The sequence below is a fragment of the Anas acuta genome, chromosome 2 (genome assembly GCF_963932015.1).
Source record: "Anas acuta chromosome 2, bAnaAcu1.1, whole genome shotgun sequence".
NCBI lineage: Eukaryota > Metazoa > Chordata > Aves > Anseriformes > Anatidae > Anas > Anas acuta.
In genome coordinates, this window is record NC_088980.1 from 116,488,792 (window position 1) to 116,509,447 (window position 20,656).

General features: G+C 37.5%; 1 protein-coding gene across 3 annotated transcripts in view; it reads left to right on the forward strand.

Moving 5' to 3' along the window:
- The window catches only part of SS18 (SS18 subunit of BAF chromatin remodeling complex), a 38,666-nt gene extending 25,436 nt beyond the window's left edge, over positions 1–13,230 (forward strand). Inside the window, exons 6-11 of one of the 3 annotated variants that reach the window (XM_068671840.1) lie at positions 2,810–2,977; positions 3,670–3,774; positions 5,913–6,005; positions 6,724–6,846; positions 9,314–9,447; positions 11,555–13,230. In XM_068671840.1, coding sequence (XP_068527941.1) covers positions 2,810–2,977; positions 3,670–3,774; positions 5,913–6,005; positions 6,724–6,846; positions 9,314–9,447; positions 11,555–11,581 — 650 coding nt within the window. In that variant the 3' untranslated portion in view covers positions 11,582–13,230. The remainder of the gene's footprint in view (positions 1–2,809; positions 2,978–3,669; positions 3,775–5,912; positions 6,006–6,723; positions 6,847–9,313; positions 9,448–11,554) is intronic. The other 2 variants (XM_068671841.1, XM_068671842.1) reach the window with 2 other exon arrangements.
- Positions 13,231–20,656: the final 7,426 nt, after the last annotated feature.

Sequence of the window (20,656 nt, forward strand, 5' to 3'; positions counted from 1 at the left end):
GATATCTCCAATTCTGCAAGAAATCGTGAAATGACTTCTACTGACTATAGCTTGATTTGACCTGGCTGGAATTTCAAGAGGCTATATTTTAAGTGGAATGTAAAAATGTACTGTAAATCACAGAATCACAATCATCTAGGTTGGGGGAGACCTCCCAGATCACCTAATCCAACCTCTGACCTAACACTAACAGTCCTCCACTAAACCATATCGCTAAGTTCAACATCTAAACGCCTTTTAAAGACCTCCAGGGATGGTGACTCAACTGCTTCCCTGGGCAGCTCATTCCAATGCCTCACAACCCTCTCAGTAAAGAAGTTTTTCCTAATATCCAACCTAAACTTCTCCTGGTGCAACTTCAGCCCATTCCCCCTCGTCCTGTCACCAGCCACATGGGAGAATAGACCAACCCCCACCTCTCTACAGCCTCCTTTAAGGTACCTGTAGAGAGCAATAAGGTCACCCCTGAGCCTCCTTTTCTCCAGGCTGAACAAGCCCAGCTCCCTCCGCTGCTCCTCATAAGACTTGTTCTCCAGACCCATCACCGGCTTTGTCGCCCTTCTCTGGACTTGCTCGAGCACCTCGATGTCCTTCTTGTAGTGAGGGGCCCAAAACTGAGCACAGTACTCGAGGTGCGGCCTCACCAGAGCTGAGTACAGGGGGACAGTCACTTCCGTAGCCCTACTGGCCACACTGCTTCCTAGAAACTCTTAGATCATGAACTAATGATCTTACATTTTTGACCTAAGCTTCGCAAAGGGGTTTTCTTGGTTACAGACCTGTCATACAAGCATTAAATGATGAATATAGGTAGTTTTATTGTAGGCTTTTTCAAAACAAAAAGCAAATACAAAGTTCCCTCACCCCACAGAAGTACTGTTGTGGGTTCTGTTGTGTGAGCTGATGGAGCCCACGCTCCTCTGCGAGGCATCTTCATAGTAGGAGAGAGCTGTTGAACCAAACTGGAAGGAGGCCAGGCGCGCAGTTATTAACACAATGCACAGTCTGATACAGGGAAGTGAATTCTCATTGTGGCTCTACAAAGCGTTAATGAAGTTCTAATTTAAAAAGCAAACAGAAAACCTCTACATAGCACCGTGGGGACCCAACACATTTTATCACATTGTATTGTGACTAATATTAATATTGTTAATTAACAAGCTTTCTTGAGATCTAGGAATATTACGGCAACAAGTTCTTATTTTTTTTTTTTCAAGGCTGCCTAATCTTTCTCAGTACCTCTAAACAGGAAATCAGTGAAACAGAATGATCTAAATTACCTACTTGTTCAGAAGATTGAAAAAAATAACTATATTTTAAGTGAAAAATAATTACGGCGTCTCAATTTAAACTGCTTTTTTAACTTTAATATTGGCATGCGGAAACTGTCGTGCTGAAGAATAGAAGCAGAACTAGATCATCTTAAGAGCGGCCAATATTTATCTTCAGAGGAAAATTAAGCTTAACGTAGCTAAGGCCACTTCACTTCTCACTGAGAGATTCCACACAGGGGTTTAATGGGATTTAACTAACGCACTTTGAATTCATACCATTAATTAATTTGGCTTAACTTTCTCTTGTAACCCCACACAGAGAGGGCCTAAGTGCCTCTGTTCCATTCCTTACGTGAATCCATTGCTACTGACTACACCTAGCCAATTTGCTAGTGCTGCAGTTTCGATATAGGACCTTCTGCTTGTGCTCCAGCACCTAGTTAATAAAAAATAAAAATAAAAAATGCAATGGCAGAACTTACCTAGTTTTACTCTGTGCTATCTTCATTTTTGTCTTGATACGGAGGGACAAGGAGTGGCTGAACTAGTTTAATATTTTGATTTGTTCTGATTTTTAGTGTGACTACTTAATTTTTTGCTTTGTGATGTATTTTAAAAAGAGCTTAGGGTTTCACCGATATAAAATGTGTAATGTGCATTAATTTGTTTGAATTAGCACTTTATAAAAATGTTGTTTAAAAAGTATAGCTCATTGTTACACCTTCCCATGTTTTTAATACTGAAATAACTCCTGTGAAGTGGTGCTTCAGAGGAAGTGAGGAGGCTATACTTCTTAAAAGTTATGTCAACATAACCTGCAATCACATAATAAAATGGCTTAATCATCATTTTCATTGCTATGTGGTGTCAGCAAGACGCTCTTTAACAGTCTGCTTTCATTACTGGTTTGCGTTTCTCTAAGTCTGAACCAGATTTTCTTGGTTGATAAGACGTGGGCAGTGCTTCCTCTCTGCTGGTCTCTTCCTGTGGCTCGTAGAAACTTTCTGCAGCTTAGTATGGAAGATCTTTCTAACAGGCCTTGTGGGTCTGTCTTCGTAATGCATATCGTGTGATTGTCTGACTCGGTACAAGCGGTTTGTCTTTACAGGCTAGATAAAATTGTTTGCTTTGTGATAACAGCTAGGTGGTTTGTTCATGGACTATAACAACTACATGTGTATTAAAACTATGCCCTAAGGAATTTGTGATGTTAAATAACGTTTCTAAAACTTGTTGAGTTTTCACCACCAGGTATTCATCTATGCTTTCTTTTAAGATGATAAAAAAAAAAAAAAGTTCAGTTGAAAGCAGTTTTGCTTATGCTTAGTTCTATTTTGTAACTTGCTTACTGAGTTGATTGCCTGCATTCATTGCATGCCTGTCTGTCCAGAAACAAGCAATCCTTCTGAGAGCATTAGAAGCACAGAGTTTTTTGATCTGTTTGTCTTATGTTGAGCTTTCCTTAATAGATTTTTTTTAAAGATTTAGTCACGAATCACGTCTTACAGAAAACATTTGCTGTTTTTGTTCCATAGGTCCAATGATGCACCAGCAGCCTCCTTCCCAGCAATACAACATGCCACAAGCAGGTGGCCAGCATTACCAGGGACAGCAGCCACCCATGGGAATGATGGGCCAAGTTAACCAAGGAAATCACATGATGGGTCAGAGACAGATTCCTCCGTACAGACCACCACAGCAAGGTAGGACTTCACTTCAGTGTTCTTACATGGATTTTAAATAACCATTAAAATAATTATTTTGAATCATGTTCTTGCTTACACCAGATTTCAGTCAAATCATTGGGTGTCCAAGTTACAGACTGTTTGCATACTCTTTGTTATCTTCATAAGGGTGGTTCTTGAAGCAACGGGTTACTGGTATCACCATGAAACATGAAGATGAGTTTTTCTTTTGAATTCTTTCTGATAAAAAGCATCTAAAAACATGCATCTTGTATGCTGATGCAGAATTCTGTTTCGATATTAAAGTGAGAGGTATAGAAAAGGAACTAAGTACCTGTGTAGTTCTGAATTTGCTCAATTACAAAAAAGGAACAGTGTTGTGCAATATTGTTTTTTTTTTTCCAGTCCTTTTAGAAAAGGAGTAAATTTATTTTTAACACCTTGGTGATGTTAAATGCATGTTCCTAAAATGAGCTCAGAACTGGAGTTTGATACATATGTGCTTAATCTAGTGCAGCCAAACAACTGTGTGTGTATATAGATGTATTTTTTAAGAAAAAAGTCAATCAGATTACATGTTGTCTGAGATGCAGCAATATATGGGTGGGGAGTACATCTGAGAAATATTTCTCATAGTAAAATCAGAAAATAGCAGGTTTTATAATAGAGAAAACAAGTTATTTACGTATTGACTGGTTGTGGTTTTTCAGGCCCACCACAGCAGTACTCAGGCCAGGAAGACTATTATGGGGACCAATACAGTCATGGTGGACAAGGTCCTCCAGAAGGCATGAACCAGCAATATTACCCTGATGGTAATCTCTCATAAATGTTAACTTTCCCGTTTTCTATACCTGCCCAATATTAATGTAGACAAATGCCCAAAGTTAGGGAATGGGACAGCAGTAGTAATTGAGTATCGTATCTCACATTGACAAAAGCTTCCAAATTCAGAATTGTTACTGCAGTTTTAAGGTACTGTGACTAGTTAAATACTCTGAGGAAGTTGTAAAATTAATTTGTAGTAATTTTATTTGAAACTATAACAACAGTATTTCAAAATGAAATTTCTGTAATTGGTGTATCTAAGGAACCCTCTATACTTTTAGCATATCTAGTATAATGGAGATTAATTAAAGCAGCTACCATAACTCTATTATAAATAAGAAAGGGGGTGATATCCTTTTATTAAGGAGTCTATTGAAATGGAAAAACTTGCTTAAAAGAAGTTTTTTCTGTAAATGTTCTATTTTTTAACTTAGTGCTTAGTTCTAATGCTGCACAAATGTATTATTGCAGCTATTGGTATGGGCCTTTAGCGTAATTTTACAAAGGAATAAAATGGTCCCTGCCCTGAGGATGTTGTAATTGTGAATCCTCTTTCGAACTCCCCCCAGTGCTTTCAAGACAAGACCATAACTTTGAATGGCATAAATCTCTCCTACCTCATGGAATTTAGAGTTCTGAAAGCTACTGGATTGTGTTATAAGTTAGAAAAGTTGTGAATAACCTGTTTTTAGGCTGAGCAGAGGCTGGGAGAACAAAGGTGTTGACTCATGACTACTGTGAGAACCGTGTGCAACTTAATGGTATCTTATGAAGTTCAAGGAATGTGGTAGATGTTGATGTTTAAGGGGGGAAAAAAAAACACATACAAAGCAAAGTTAAGTAATTGCCAAAGCAACTACTCATTGCAAATAGAAGGACACAAGTTAGCTGTCTGAATTTTAAGTTCTATTAAATTGACTTTAAGATGCATCAAGCTATATCTATAGAAGTTTACAGGCGTTATTTTTGGAGCTAAATGTGCAGTTATTTTACAAGTTGCATAGCTTGTAATTATTCACCTTCTGTTTTGGAACTTGTGTTACACAAGAACGTGAAATGGTTATGATCAGTTTACTGTAGTAAGGGCAATTGGACATTACCATTGACAGCTCTGTGGCAGCACCTATGAATCCAAAAACCTATTCCTTCTAAAGATTCATTTCTAATCACTACCTCATTATTCCTCTTCAACAGAATAAAAAGAGCATATGTTTTAAGGCTTGTGTTAATGGTTATGTGTTTATATTAAATTCAGTCAATGAAGTATTGTAGAGTTCCAGAACTGATTACTCATTAGTTTCAGAACTGTTTTCTCCTAGACTACATTCTTGATATAATTTTATTCCAGCTTTAAACACAATTTTGGCTTGTTTTTTTGACCAGGGTAGCAATGCAATATATTTTATGTCATCTGTAAGACACATTTGTTCTTAAAGCAACAAAGAGGTAGGGTGCTTACTGAATGTATTGGTTTCGTAATCAGAGATGCCTGTAGCATCTGAAAAGGAAGGCTCACTTGTAATGATTTCTATTCAGGATTGGAATGTAAGAGGAAAAGTTTACTTCTAAGCCTTGTAGGAATCCTGTTTGTAGGGAAAAGTTGACCTTGAGAATGTTATTTTTCTGTCACTTCAAAGTTTAATGTAGACTGTGGTTCATAACTTCATCGAGCTTTATTTGTTATATTTCACACCGCTTTTAGCATATGCTTTTGAATTGGAGATCAGCAGAACAGGTGTTAGACAAAGTATGATAATTGCTTTCTTTGTTCATTCTAATTTAATTCAGGTTATTTACATGTGAAAGGCCTAAATGCTTTCATTTTTTTTGAGTGAAAGATAAAGTACTTTTTTTTTCCCCCAACAAGGATTATCAGAAGGTTAAGACCATCCCTTGCTGTGATGTTGCTAAAACTAGTGCTTTAAGCCTTTTTTTTCCTGTCACATGTTAATTCAGTATGAAAGGAAATCATATTAATAAATCTTTGGCTAATACAATTGAAAATTATTTTCCATGTATATCCAGTTGAAAACTTTTTTTCCTTTTTCTGAGAAATGAAATATTCTTAGGGTTTTCACTCAGAGGCCATTAACGTTTCTTCCTGTCTCTTGTCGAATTGATGTAGGTCATAATGATTACGGTTATCAGCAACCGTCGTATCCTGAACAAGGCTACGATAGGCCTTATGAGGATTCCTCACAACATTACTACGAAGGAGGTATCTATATACCTTCACACACATACGCACATACATTCCCTTTCCTCCCCCACCCGCAACGGGACCAAAAACTCCTGCACAACACAACTTATACCCATGCAAAGCTCTTGTAGAATACTAGTTGCTGGCTGTCTTGAAAATTGCAGGGAACTTGGAGCATTCAGAATAATTTCTTGCAAACACCTAAAATATATAACCACAATTTGCCATTTCTAACAACAGTAAAATGACTAAAACACTTTAGAGATTTTTTTAATCTCAATGGAAATTTTTATTTAAACATAAATTTGTTGGTTCAGTTGTATATCTTTTTGTGTGTGTATATATTTTGTATAATTATAGTGCTGTTAGGAAACAGCTTGCTGATCTTGTGTAGCTAGTCTGTGCTCTTGTAGCTGTCCTTAATTTTGTCTTTTTTTTTATTTTATTTAGCATAGTCATGATCTTATGACTGTGGTGTTCCAGTAAATGTAATGCTCGTTTGGCAGAGATGCTGAAAATGCTGCAGTTCAACTTTGCAAAATTGGCTTTAACTGCAGTTTGTTTGGCCGAATTCCTTCTGTTTGGTTTGAGTTTTCTTTGTTTCGTTCAGTTTTTGAAATCAATATTGCATTTTCATTTTGTTCTTGTGTTGTTGGCTGTGCATCTTAGAAGGAAAAATATTTGATGAAAGTAAGTATCTTCAGTTGTTCTTTTCTTTCTTGCAATCGTCTTACAGGAAACTCACAATATGGTCAGCAGCAAGATGCATATCAAGGACCACCCCAACAGCAGGGTTATCCACCACAACAGCAGCAATATCCAGGCCAACAAGGCTATCCTGGACAGCAGCAGGGTTATGGTAAGAGCCTGAGGATGCAGACAGTAATCGCAGGAAAGACTAACTGATCCTCATATGTTATTCTCTCCTTGTTTTACTGGGTTGAAAGGCCAAGCTTGTGCAAGAATCCTATTTCATTGGACCAAAACAAAGTGTAGAAGACAGTATCTGTTGGGAAGTAGGTCTCTTGGCAAGCTTGGATTATGTAGTTGCACATAAAGCTGAACAGTGGCCAGAGAATGTTTTCACAAGTGTGTGTAAGTTAGAAAGGGTTCGCTCTTTTGTGTCCTCTGTAGGTGAACATAGAATCCAGAGGGCACAGAGCCATGTATACCCCGTCACCTCTGGATTTGGCATTTAAAACAAGATTTTAAAAAACTATTTAAAAATTTCATCAAACATAAATGAATCATTCTACTAACATTCATTTCTCTACTGATGAGTACAAGAATAGCATTAGCTATGATGCTTTCTAAGAATTGGTCTTAGAATTGTTTGCACTGGTAGTGCAAACCTTGCAGTGTATATCAGGAACGAGAAACCACCTGCCACAAGTGAGACTATGTATCCTTTGGATTCAAGGAGAATCTCCCAAACAGGAAACTTAGAATAGTAGTATGGAATTTTTGTGCATTATTTTTGAAAGCTGTAAGTGAGAAAATCATACTGAAAATACTGATCGTAGGTTTTTGCTTGATTGCATATTGTAAAGCTGTACATATTTATCTTAAAAGGTACAGAATATGAGAAGGAATCTCTGAAATCTACTTCCATATATTCTGACTTTTAGGTTTGTGGTAGGTTTATACCCTAAGACTTCCAGCATTGTGGGTAAACTTGGAATTCCATCGCTGACTACTTTGCCATGGAGATAAAATCCCATGGCATTTCCAAGGTTTGCATTAAATCCAGTTATGTTGAGTTGAGTTTTAAGGGGATACACTGAGATTTTAAAAATTCCTCCTTTGGTATGTTATACATAAATTAATAGTTCTAAAATGTTGTATACTTAAATTTTGCTAAGCTTAACATAATAACAGACTGGAGATCTATCTAGCTTACTATTCTGAATGTCGTCAGAAAAGAAAAATTTTATTCTGAAAACTTAGGTTAAGAAATAGAAGAAAGGGATAAAGATATCTGTTGGAGCTACTTAGAGCATTTTTAACACAAACTTTTCAAATTTTTAAAGCAAAAACAGATATCAAAGTCCCAAATTAATAGTTTCCATTTTTATTTTATAAAATCTATCACTGAATATTTAGAATTCAACCATAAAGAATTACCATGAATAAATAAAGCTAAGTTTCATTTGTCAGATGAACACAGCACTTTTTAGGATATAGTACCCTTGCTCGATTTAATATTTAATTGCTTTCTAATTTGCAAAAATAAATCAGCATCTCAGTCATTATTATAAATCTTTAAGATTTTTGTCCCACTGTTCAAAGCTGAAACTGCATAGTTCAAGGAGACTTGAGACCTGAGGAGAATGGTAATAGGCTGTGGAGCTTTTCTTTGCTAGGTCATCTTTCTGACCATTTCATGGATCCAGAATTACTAAAAGTCACCAGCTCATGTGGTTTTGATTTTAAAGAAGGCACATGCATGGTGTCTCACCTCTTCCATACTATCTATGCCAGTTTTTAAGGCACGGTGTTGAAATAGCTAGTGGCACTGAAGTACTCTGTACTTCCTATCTCCCAAGGCAGGAAGGGATGAGGTTAATTTTATTTGGAATATGTCTGCTTTGCTTGATGGTAGCAACGTGCAGCTTCCCGTGGTAGACAGGCTGAGTCCCTGTGAACAGTGACAGTTTGTCCTGACAAAAGAGCTGCTGCTTCTTACAGCCAAAAAAGGCTGGAACCAAAGTTCTTTTCTATCCTATTCCTGGAAAGTTAAGATGACTAGAAGAGTAGGGAGTAGACGGTGCCCTTTTTTCATCCTACAATAGCATTTACCGGTTGTCACATCTCACATTTTATGCACGTAACTCGCTTGCCTGACATCCCATTTATGATTGCCTGCTGTGGTGTGAGAACTGACTTTTTGGCAGTGCAGCACTACTGATCTCTTCAGAGTCCAAATACTGAATGCAGTTGATCATATGGCTGCTCCTGGCATTAGGAAGTCCTGAACTGGAGTAGCACGCAGCAGGAGGAGAGTGTGCCCCCTAAATGGAGAGTGCCCATGTTTATAGTTTATCACTTCTTGCCTCGTTCTTCTCTGTTCTGTGACCTCATGTGTGGAACTATGTGCGCTGGGAATTAAAAATAAAAAATAAAAAAATCAATGGTTGGAGCACAGGCCATGTCAGGTAAGGTGCTTTTTTAAGGGTAGGAGAAGGACTGCTGATCCCTAACATGTTCTTAGATGGAAGACCTAGTTGCATGGTTGTGACACTTAGTCCTGCTCGGTTTTCCTGTTTGTTTCCTAACTACTTAAGCAATCTTTTTCTTCTTTTCATTTCCATGTTAACATTCTCCAGGCCCTTCCCAGAGTGGTCCTGGACCTCAGTATCCCAATTACCCACAAGGACAAGGCCAGCAGTATGGGGGATACAGACCCACACAGCCTGGGCCACCACAGCCACCACAGCAGAGGCCTTATGGATATGACCAGGTATTCCCTCATTCAGTCACAAAGTTATGATTCTTACACATTCCTTTGGTAACTTTAGTTTCTTGTGACATTTAAACTGACAAATCTGAGGACATGATCTCTGGTGTGTATGTGTAGTTCTCTTGGGTGTTGTTTCCAGGTGAGATATCCAGAAACATTTGTCTAGAGGTGTGTTCAGTCATTCTTCTCCGAGTTTGCAAAGTTTAATGCGATTTGGCAAAGTGAGACCCTCCAGACAATATTGGTGGGCTATAAAAATTAAGCTGATCCGTTTCATAGCCTGATACAGAGTGACAAATATGAAAATTAAGGTTGCTAAATCTCATGCTGGATCATAACTGCGTTGCAGTAAAAATGATTTAATTGATTTTTCCACAAACAGGAATCCAGTAATCCTTGTTTCCAGTTGCAGAAGCACCTCAGGTGTACAACTTCGTACTGTAGAGCTGTGTGAGGAGATAGCAAGCCTTTTTTTGAACAGGCTTCCTCTGAGCAGTATTAGAGGGACACTAAACATGGGAATGAAGTGACCAGAAAATCAACTTTCTTTTCCATTGCTTCTAAGATAAGTTTAAAACAAATAAAAATACCCCACCAAAACACTAGGCTGGAGTTGTACTGGAGGACTCCTGGGGGGAAGAAAAACAAGAAACACAATCTGTAGTCCTGAAGTATAAAATAGATGTTATTCCTGTAGGATGTACTGAACCCTAAAAAATCAAATCCTTGCAGTATAAATAGTTCAGGAATGTCACGGAAACATACAGTATTGTTTTCCCTGCCATAAATAACATTTTAGTTATCTTCATTTTAAGACACAGTTGAGATTTTAGTGTTTAAAAAATATCAATTCCTGATAATGTCAGTAGAAGATCAGTTTAATTTAAGAACTCTCCTTTAGAAGTTGGAGTAGCAACAATTACCTGCGTTTCTAAAGGAGAGCAGTTGGCTCCCTCTCTACAGAAATTAGAAAAGGCAAGGAAGAAGAAACAGACAAAGCTCTTTTAGTGTGGTAATTCAGAGATACATTTATAATTATTGAAATGAAAACAAGATGCTCATGCACTGACCTAATAGCTTCCTCATATAAAGAATGAGCTAAACGAAAGTGCTGAGGTGGTGGCACATGTAGAGTTAAGGAAACAATTTCAGTTTGAGTTTTTTCCAGCTTTCTTTGCAATAGAAGTTGATAACCCTCTGTAGGTATGCTCTAGTCCTTCAGGTTGTGCAATCTAAGTTCTACAGGGAAACAGAATTATAAAAGACCTCTCCACACTTTTGTGCTAGCCATTCCCAGAGGAATTGCACTGCTTAAGTTCTCATCTGGTCTGAATTTTTTCTTCCCGATTGGCATAATACACTGGAAAAAACTGACACTGTAACATAAAAATGAAATTTAAAGTATTGCCATATTGTGATGGTACTTAACGTGGAATAGTGCTGAGGCTGCGCTTTGGAGAATGTTTGCTTCGTAGCACTCTCCTTGTTGCTACAAACCTTGAACCCTGTGGTGAAGGATCATGATAAGCTTGTAGCACTGATGCTTTCACCTCTGCTCTCCTCTGCAGAATGTGATGTTATCAATGAAGGTAATAGTTCTGTGAAATGGATTTATGGAATAATTGATTCTACTAGGATAAGCTTACTAATTCTTTGTGTACCTTGGTGTTTGAGCTACATATCGGTCTATTCCGTGATGCTTGATAGATGAATTTTTTAGGTATCTCTGGAAGCAGGTTAGCCTTCTAAATTGCTTGAATTTAGGTGACCTTGTCTTTTTAAGAGAAGTTTTTGAAGTTTAGGGGGGAAATAATTACTGTCTTTCAGTTTCGGTGGTGTTCTGCAAATTTTACAGCGGTGTATTAAGTTTAAAGGCAAACCATTCTGATCAAATTAGATTCCTGGCTTTAAATCCATTTCATCTTGCATTAAAACGAATGATTTTTACTGAGCCGAAGCTCTATACTTAGTCAACTCAGTTTACCATTTGCTATCATTTGTGTCCACCTCTTAACATCATAGTTTCTTTAGAAGATGATCTGATTTCAGCTTTTAATACAGTATAACATACCTTGTGGTCTAATTATGTTTTGAATTTTCTTTTTAGGGTCAGTATGGAAATTACCAACAGTGAAAAGTATTCACATTCCGGTAGGCAATATCTATTAGCAGCCATATTGTCTTCTCAGCACTGTGGACACCTTCCTGAGATGAGAACCTCCCATTCCATCTAGTTTTTGGAAAAATCTTGTGGCTGTTTTATGGTATACAGTCTTTATGGGTTAATTGTTAAAGACTGTAGCTTCTCAGAAACTGATTTCACGTCTCTACTCTAGATGGCAATATTGGACAGAAAATATGTGACATAACAATTTGCAGTGAGTTGAGAACTGTATATCAAATAGACTGTTACAGACTGAAAGGTGCGAACAGCTTTGTATGTTTATGAAGGTTATGGGAATTTAATATTTTTTCCACAGATTTCTTTTGTAGGGGAAAAGGGGAAATGCACACTTTTTACAGCAGCAATATTTTGTATATTATGTTTTTCATGTGGTGAATATGCAAGACAGTACACTACTCGCTGGGCAGGATAAGAAATCCACAGTTAAAAATGGGTAGGGGCATAAGTGCTTGGTCGTGTAAGTCTCGAAATGGTGTACAATAAAGATAACAGTGAAAAAAGATGAAGAGCATCACACATCATTGATAGGTTCATGTACAAAGAATAAGAATCCCAGTTAACTAAATGGGAACATAATTAAGAACGGTATAGTCTTGTGCAAAGATTAATTTTTTAAGCTTTTCGATTTTTCTGAGTGAAGCATTTTTGTAAAAATGGTTTCTAACATAGTTTGACAATTTTCTGCGACATTTTTTGGGTAACAAGATAAACATTTGGGTTGTATTTCTCAAGTGTTTTGTCACAGCTTCACATAAGTAAGCTGTAATCCCTCTTAATAATTGCAATAACAAAGAATGAGAAGTGTTAATTTTACTTGGCTTGAATATGCAAAGAACTTGAAAAAGAATATGGAGGACAGGACTGTATTGTATAAGTGTATTTTAACCTTTAGTTGAATAATTTGTATGTATCAAAATAGCCTAGAAGACTTTGTAAAACCTATCTAAACTTTCCTGAGTGGGAGTTAATATCTTTAGAAAGGGGGCATTTTGTGTGTGTGTCCATTTTTCTTATTGGTTAACATGAGACCAAGGGACGTTTTACAACATCAAATATAAAACCTGTTGGTGAGGTAAATGCCAAATTTTGTTTTGAACTGCATTAATGCTTATAGTGTTGCATGTGAGATAGAGGCAGCACCTTGATCAGTAGCATAGTACACAAAAAAAAATGGGTTTGAGACTGTCCTGCAACAGTGTATCAGATAAATGAATATTCTTTTGTGCAGGGATGTGTATTCAAGAATTCCTGGCAATGTTTATAAAGGACAAAATTGAAGACTAGCCCAGGAGTAAAATCTTATTTTTTCAGTTGGTGATCATGGTAGGGGAAAAAAAATGGTGTCCATATTATGTGTGACAATATATATGGAAGACAAGATTTTCAATTTACTCACTTTTAAAGGGAAAGCATTTTTTTCTTAAAGTGGTTTGATAGAAAATACACATCAAGATTTGAACAGATACGGCATGAGGAACGTTATTATGAATGAAATGCTTGTAGGTTCTGTGCCAATTTTCCACCACTGTGTACTTCATTGCTATTTAAAACTGTACTCCATCAATTCTAACGGAAGAATAAATTATTTGTGATTTTAATTTTCTCATTTGTTTCTTTAAATTAGATCCCTATCACTCTGATGTCTCATCTGGAGACTCTGCTGTGGGTTTTTATTTTAGAGAAGTTTGGCCAGGATAGCCAAACTGTATTTGCATTCGAGGACTTTATCAAAATTCTCTTGCCATAGCCAAGTTAATTAGAATTAACTGTTCAGTAATCAGCATGTTGTGTTGGTTGTTTGTTACGAAATTCTTCCTCTGAAAATGAAGGTCCATGAGGCTATAATCAAGATGACTGAATTAGATAAATGAGTTGAGGAGGCAACAATGTGTTGAACCCAACCTGGTGTAGATATGTTATCTCATTTGAAATAAGCTCAACTGACATTAAGAAATAATTTGTCTTGCCAGCCCATCTTCTGTTGTCTTATTCTCCTTTTTAATGGAAACTAAAATTGCAATTTTAATAAGCAGAATTTCCTCCAGGGTTTCCCTCCTAGAGACTACTGCATTTTCAAGGTTTAATTGTTTTATAACGGTCCTGTTTCGTAAAACTTTTTAATTGGTGGTGACAAAAATTACCTTATTCCTCTGATACTATGCCAGCAGAACAACTCAAGAGGAAACGGCTCCACTCAAAAGTGAGTATTCCTACCAAAATTATATATTAAAAAAGAACCAATTTTCCCTAAGCAAAAAGAAGCTGGCATGCACAACAGGAGCATGATGATGAAACAGCAAGATACAAGGTTCATTTTAGTAATTATTATTTATTAACTAAAAACCAACCAATAGCAAACTTGTGAAAAAGGTGTTATATAAAAGGTGTTACATTTTACAGAGTGTAAAAAATAAGAGCTGCATGGGAGACTGACAAAGCATATGAAGTATGTGAACAGAAATGGTACAAATTTCCAAAGAGTAAAGAAGAGTAGTTAACAAATTAAATGATTTTTAATTATTGAAGTGCTGTGACTTCTGCCATCATATTTTGCTCTTACTTTGCAGACAGTTTTGTCATCTTTTCTGCTCTGTTAAGGAGTCAGAATAGGCAAAAAATGGTGAGCTGTTTGGAATTAAATTGACTTCACCATGTTCTAACATCTGTAAGCAAGCATGCTGTTTTATAAAGCAGAACAAGTGTATCTTTCTGCAAATAGACCCTCTTTTATTTTCCTAAAACCAGTTTTAAATGTTTAAAGTAATTGAGTTTTTAAGAAAATACTCCTGGTAAAGAAGGGCAAGAGACTTCAATGCAAAAATATCATTGTACTTGTGCAGCTCTTACCATAGAGAAAGCTGGAACATACTTTCATGTCGTTTTTAAAAATAAAAAGTATCTCAGATTCCAAAAAGGTGGCAATACTTAAATTTATAAAAATGAAGAGAAATTGTTACATCAGCAAGTCCAGGTGGAATTCAGCCAGAAGCCCTGAAGAAATTTAAAAAGTAAGTAGCTGATACTTCTATGCAGGCAACAGTTTCTGTAACATAAAATAAGAGGTGAAGTTGCTGTACTATAAAGTAACTTAAATCCTATGAAGTGAACCCAGATGCACCTTCTAAAGTGAAAAGAAAACTGAATAAAGTAGTAAGTTTAAAAAAAAAAAAAGTATAGATTTAAGCATTTGTTATCTTACAGTACTTTATATTAAAGAAATAGTATACTAGATGATAAATAAAAACAAGAAAACTATCTTAATTGATTAGGATTACTTTAAGAGATTTGTAATAAAATCCAGTGGAATTGCTCTTTTTACATTCACAGTTCTTGAAAACCTCTGAGAAGCTACCATAAAGATGGAATATCCAGTAGGGTGGACTCTGAAGAACTGGAAACCAGATGAAGTGGGAGGGGAGGAGAGTAGGAATAAATGTTAAATATAAAAAATGATGAAGATTGGTAACAATGCCAGAGATCTGTTGGGACCACTGATTAACACTTATTAAATGAAATGGAGAAAAGAATACATGTTCAGGTATTACAGTGAGGTGGAAATGGTGCTACTTAGATTATTCAGCACCTAAAACTTTGAGGAAATGCAGCTGACCACAGCAGAACTTACTAAATGGTTATGTGTACAAATACAACATAGTAACAACGTAGTAGGTACCGGGTGGGATAATTCCAGCTTAATCATACGGAGTTAATTAAATGTCAGGAGAAGTTCTGTGGCTAGTTCAGTGAACTTCTGTTCAGTGGGTATGGGGTTTCTTTATTTCAAAAATTAGTATGTGTAGAACAATTTATGTAATAAACAGTAGGTTTTGCAAGGGTGCAGCCAATATGATGAAAATTGAAGGTAACACCTTTAAATCTGTAATAAGAAACATTTTTTACAACATGCACAACTGCAAACTCAATACAGTGTATTCTTAGGGTTAGGGGTGTAGGATTTATAAAAAGGAAATTATATATACAAATATGTACAGTAGCATTAGATCTGATTAAATGGTTTCTTCTGAAATAACACGAAGTGTCGTGCTTCGCAGCTTTATGCAACGAGCAGCATGATAGAGTTTGGAAGAAATTTCTTCTAGTTCCTTCTTGACAGTCAGTATTGGGTGTATACTGAGATGTTGTTTTTTTTTTTTTTCTTCTGAATTTTCAGAATCTTACTCTGCCAAAGCAGGTAATGGGCATCATTAGCACCAGGCTGTTGCTTTAGGTTGCAGAACTAAAGTGAACTGAACTGAAGGTGCATTGCTCTTTTCAGAAAACGATTTTTTCCCAGTTACAATGTGTAACTGCTGGGATATAGTTAATTTTCTTCCTAGTAGCCAGAAAGGCTCTGTTTGGATTGAGGATGAGAATAATGCTGGTAACACAATGATGTTTTAGTTGCTACAGAGTGGCGCTTACACTAAGTCAAGGACTTCACAGCTCCTCACACCGCCCTGCCAGGAGGAGGCTGGGGGTGTGCACAGAGCTGGGAGTGGAGCTGACCCCAACTGGCCAAGGGATATCCCATAGCATATGGTGCTGTGTGAACAATAAAGCGGGGGGAGGTGGTCGGGGGGCGGCTGCTGCTCGGAGACTAGCTGGGCATCAGTTAGCTGCTGGTGAGCAATTGCATTGTGCATCACTTGTGTTTTGTTTTGTTTTGTTTTTTTTTCTCATTTATTTTTTTTTAAGCTGTCCTTATATTAACTGTTGTGTTCTCTCACACTTTACCTTACTCTGTTCTCCATTTCCAATGGGATGGGGAGTGAGTAAAAGGCTGTGTGGTGCTTAGCCAGGTTAAACCACAGCATGGTGGGATATATCACAAAACGTGTATGATCAGTGAGGTACTTCTATTTCAAACTTGCTGGATGCTTTCAGTCAATTCTCTTAATCCTTCTGTGATAGTTTTTCAAGTTCTTGACTGATTTAGCAGGATGTATGTATGTGTTTCCATGCCTATGTTTTACCATCTTCATTATTTTACAGATGTTTTCATTTTTCTATAGATAAGGTTTTCTAATTTTCCTTTACCATTCTTCATTTACCATTCTTCACTTCATCTTAAGAAATGAAGGTAGTTCAGTATTTAGGAGGCTTTGCATGTTCTCACATCAGGTTTCAGATGGGAAAGAGCTTGGGGATGGAAAGAAAGCTGCTAGAACACCAGTACTGTTAGTCTGAATCCTTCAGAACACAGCATTATACTCACTTGACACTTTTTAAACAAATGGGGTAGGTGAATTGCCATATAAATGCTTTTGCATTTTGGTTCATAATTTTCATTGCGTCTGAAAGTTAATTTTACACAGCATAAATTCTAATCACCTGCTGCAGTTGGTGTTGCCAGAAGTGTGCTGGCATCTTGACACAGGTCCATTACAGATGCATTTGTAGAAAAATGCCATTTGCTAGGGCAGGTTTGGTAGAAATACACGTTTTGTTTCCATGAAATTGTTATACCAGTTCTGTCTCCTGAACTGTTTTTCAGCAAACTTCAGGTCAAGTGAAGAATTTTCCATCTCCAGTAACAGCGCTGCTCACCCCAGAGCCTTCAGACTTGTTCTCTGCAGGGCTACAGTAAAAACAAGTGCCATCCTTCTTAGAGTTTGTCTAAATACTTGTTAATGGCCTTACTTGTTACGGTAGTTTCTTGTCAAGCTGACATGGTGTCAGTCTCAAAGGTTAATGATCTGTGTATCCTTTTTTTATCTTTGTTTCCCTAGCAATGGTAGAGATCATTTCAGAACTAGCTTTTTTATATGAGCACCTACCTCACTTCATCTATACGGTTGCTCCCAAGGCTCTTCTGCCATGAAATATCTTACTTAAAACATTTGAGGAAAAAAGCTCTGCTAATAAATGCCAGAGTTTTTAATTTTTTAAGCCCAATGCGGGCACACATGAATATGGCAAGGTTTCCACTGTCCTGATGCTGGTTTCACATGTGTCATTTGCTTTGGTATTCATATAGGCAGCGAAGAGAAGAACATAGCAAAGCTGAGGTAACTGTGTGGGTTTCTGTTGTATCCCCCAAAGTTTTTGCTGATGGCAAGTGGTTGATTTTTAGGACTGCAGATGAAAGGATGCCTGGTGGGTACCAGGAAATCCGTAACCACTACAAATACCTTGCGTGCAGGCTAACATCTCTAATGGAGCCTGGTGTTCACTGGTGCTTGTTATGATTGTTGCTATGCTGTTGCTATAAAGGCAGCACTGATATTTTATTACCGCAGAAACTTGGTTCTGCTTGTATTCCTTGCCCTTCTATTTTCCATTATTTTGTGTTTTCCTGCTCTCTGGGCAGGAAGGCAGAAAGCTAGGATCATATGTGAGACCCACTCTGAGGAGTGAGTAAGGAACGTGGAGGTGAATGAGTTCAGCTGCATTAGTTTAAGACGTGGTAGACCTGAGGTCTATGGGCCAAGCATGATGATAGTGATCTGACAACTAAGTTTTATTGATAATCTCCCCCATTATAATTACTTTAATGACATTGGCAGCTGGTCACTATTAAATGAACACTTGGCAGTACGTCTGCACTACCACTTTGTAGCAGTCTTTGAAGTGAGCTGGTGGGCTGAAGCACCTTTTGTTGGGCTGCTTCTTTTTCCACTGACAGTTGTTGCTGGATGCTGTTGTATATATCACGCTGGCTGGAGTGTATTTGCATCTTTGCAGCATGTGGGTCATACAACAGTAAATGTAGACCACCCTATGTTATTAGTTGTGCCTACAAATCGTATATTTAGGTAAAAAAAAAGAAGCTCTCTCCTTTGTTGCTGTTGCTCTCTCTCATCCATTAGATGAAACCATGTCAGTCATCTTTCCTGATTCCTTTTGTAAGGCATGATAGCTCAACTTTCGGCCATGCTCGTCTTCCAGAAGAACAGCAGGTGAGACTCACCTTGAAATTTGGCATGGATGTAAGGGTACAATTGCTGGTAGAGTTGCTGGAAAATGCCTGCAATGATAGCAGTTCTTTGTGGAGCTGCCCCCTTTGATAAGATCATCTGTAGTTACTCCCTTGATACGTGTTTTGAGACCACCTTCTCTACTGGTCTGGGAAGGCTCTCTGTAAAATTCCAGATATCTGTGTGTAAATGCAATAAATAGAGGGATATACAGAAAGATGCTCAGACTATTATCAAAATCACAACTGTTTTTACAAAAAGATGTTTATATTTACAAGGCTTGAGTATTAATATATGCAGAACTTCTTCAGGAAGGACAAACATATCAGTGAATTCACCAGTGTATCTTCTCTGAGGTATGCAGAAAATAGACCAATTGTGAATCTGTGGCAGTAATAAATGGGAAGAGAGCAAATGCTGTCATTGTGGCGAGAGTTTGCTCTAGACTTCAGACTAGATCTGCTTGAGGTGCACTGGGGCATTCTGCGACTAACCGAGCTGAATAATCTGAAATGCAGGTGTTGATGGTAATGAGGAATTGTATCTATGCAAGCATCTCTTGGGAAGTGAATGCAGCAACGTACAGGTGGGTTCTTAGGAGAGTTTTGGTGTGGGAGGTATGGGGAAAGCAGCCAAATGGAAAAGGTCCTCAGTTGTGAGAATGAACACAGAAGAGGAATCGTCTCTCAACGCATCTCTTGAGTAAGAGATCACGAGGTGATAAGAGTCCACTCTTAGAAAAGGAAAGAGAGAAGCAAGTAATTTTTTGAAGAGCAGAGCCAATATTTCTCACTTTTTGCATAGTAGTGTCAATTAAATTTATGGTTGGATTCTCTGATGCCTAACAAGTGTTGAGCTCTCACTTTTTTCAATTAAAAAAAATCTATTCAGCTGTTGATGAACTGAAGTATTTATCAAATCTCTCATAGTAGGATTGTTATGTGACCTGCATGGAAATGTAATGTCTCGAAATGACCCTCTCAGCATTTGGTGAAATTTGTCAAATTAGGTTGAAATTGATGGAAGTCCACTTTTCATCAGGAAGCCTAACAAACACTAAACTTCCACAAAGACAAATTCTTTGGTTTCAGAGGATGAAAAGGAAACATGGCACGGGGAAAAAAAGTCTACAGAAAAGAGTTCAGTAGAGTTTGCAAGTCCTTAAAGCAATTCTACTTCAGGTAGAGGTACAAATCATTACTGTGTGGAAGTTCAAGTGTTCATCAGTGCCTCCAGACAAAAGAGGAAGTGCCCTGAAAGGTCTAATTATTAGGATTAAGCTTAAAAGGATGCTAAAACATTGAAATAAAACCAAGGCAAGCAACAAAAAGAAATACAAGTATCCAGAGGAATTAGTAGAAGAAAAGGAAGAAGTGGTCTATTACTTCACAGAAAACAAAATCTTTAAGAAATGTTGCTGAGGAGTAGTCAAGTTTAGGACATTACTCCCAGACTTAGGTACATTCATTTATGCAAATACTCGATGAGGAACAATTCATTTGGTACGTGCATCTTTGCTATAGTTATAGCACGTGATGAGGCTGCTAACCCCATTTTAGGATCGAAGAACTAGTAAAATAACAGCAATAAAAATGATACAGTCCAGACTTGTTATCTTAGTGCCTGCACCAGACCAATTCATGGTAGGAGGAAAGGCAGTGGGCACATTAGAGGTAGGCTCTGGGTGGGGATAATTATTCCCAAAGGACCACTGGCAAGGGGTGAATGTGGAGAGAAGATGATGGGTGGATGTCAGTGGGGAATAACTTGCATCGATCGTATTTATCAAACGCAGTGAGCCGACCGCAAGATCCATAATAGTATATTGGCTCATTACGGTACCAAACATATATCAGCTCTAACATAGATTACACCTTTACTTTTAATCCCCACTACCGCCCAGGGAGCCACGAACTTCCAGCAAAGGATCTGATGGGAAGGGAGTAAATACAGGGTCTTGTAGAGAACCTGCCAGCTGCAGCATGCCCCTGAAATGGATGCTTTTAGAGCCCGGGAAACCTGTAGGTGAAACTCATTTAGAATATCAGTGGCTGCTGCTATTCAGCTCTACCATTACCTATTTTTAACTTCAGAAAATGTTGCTTTG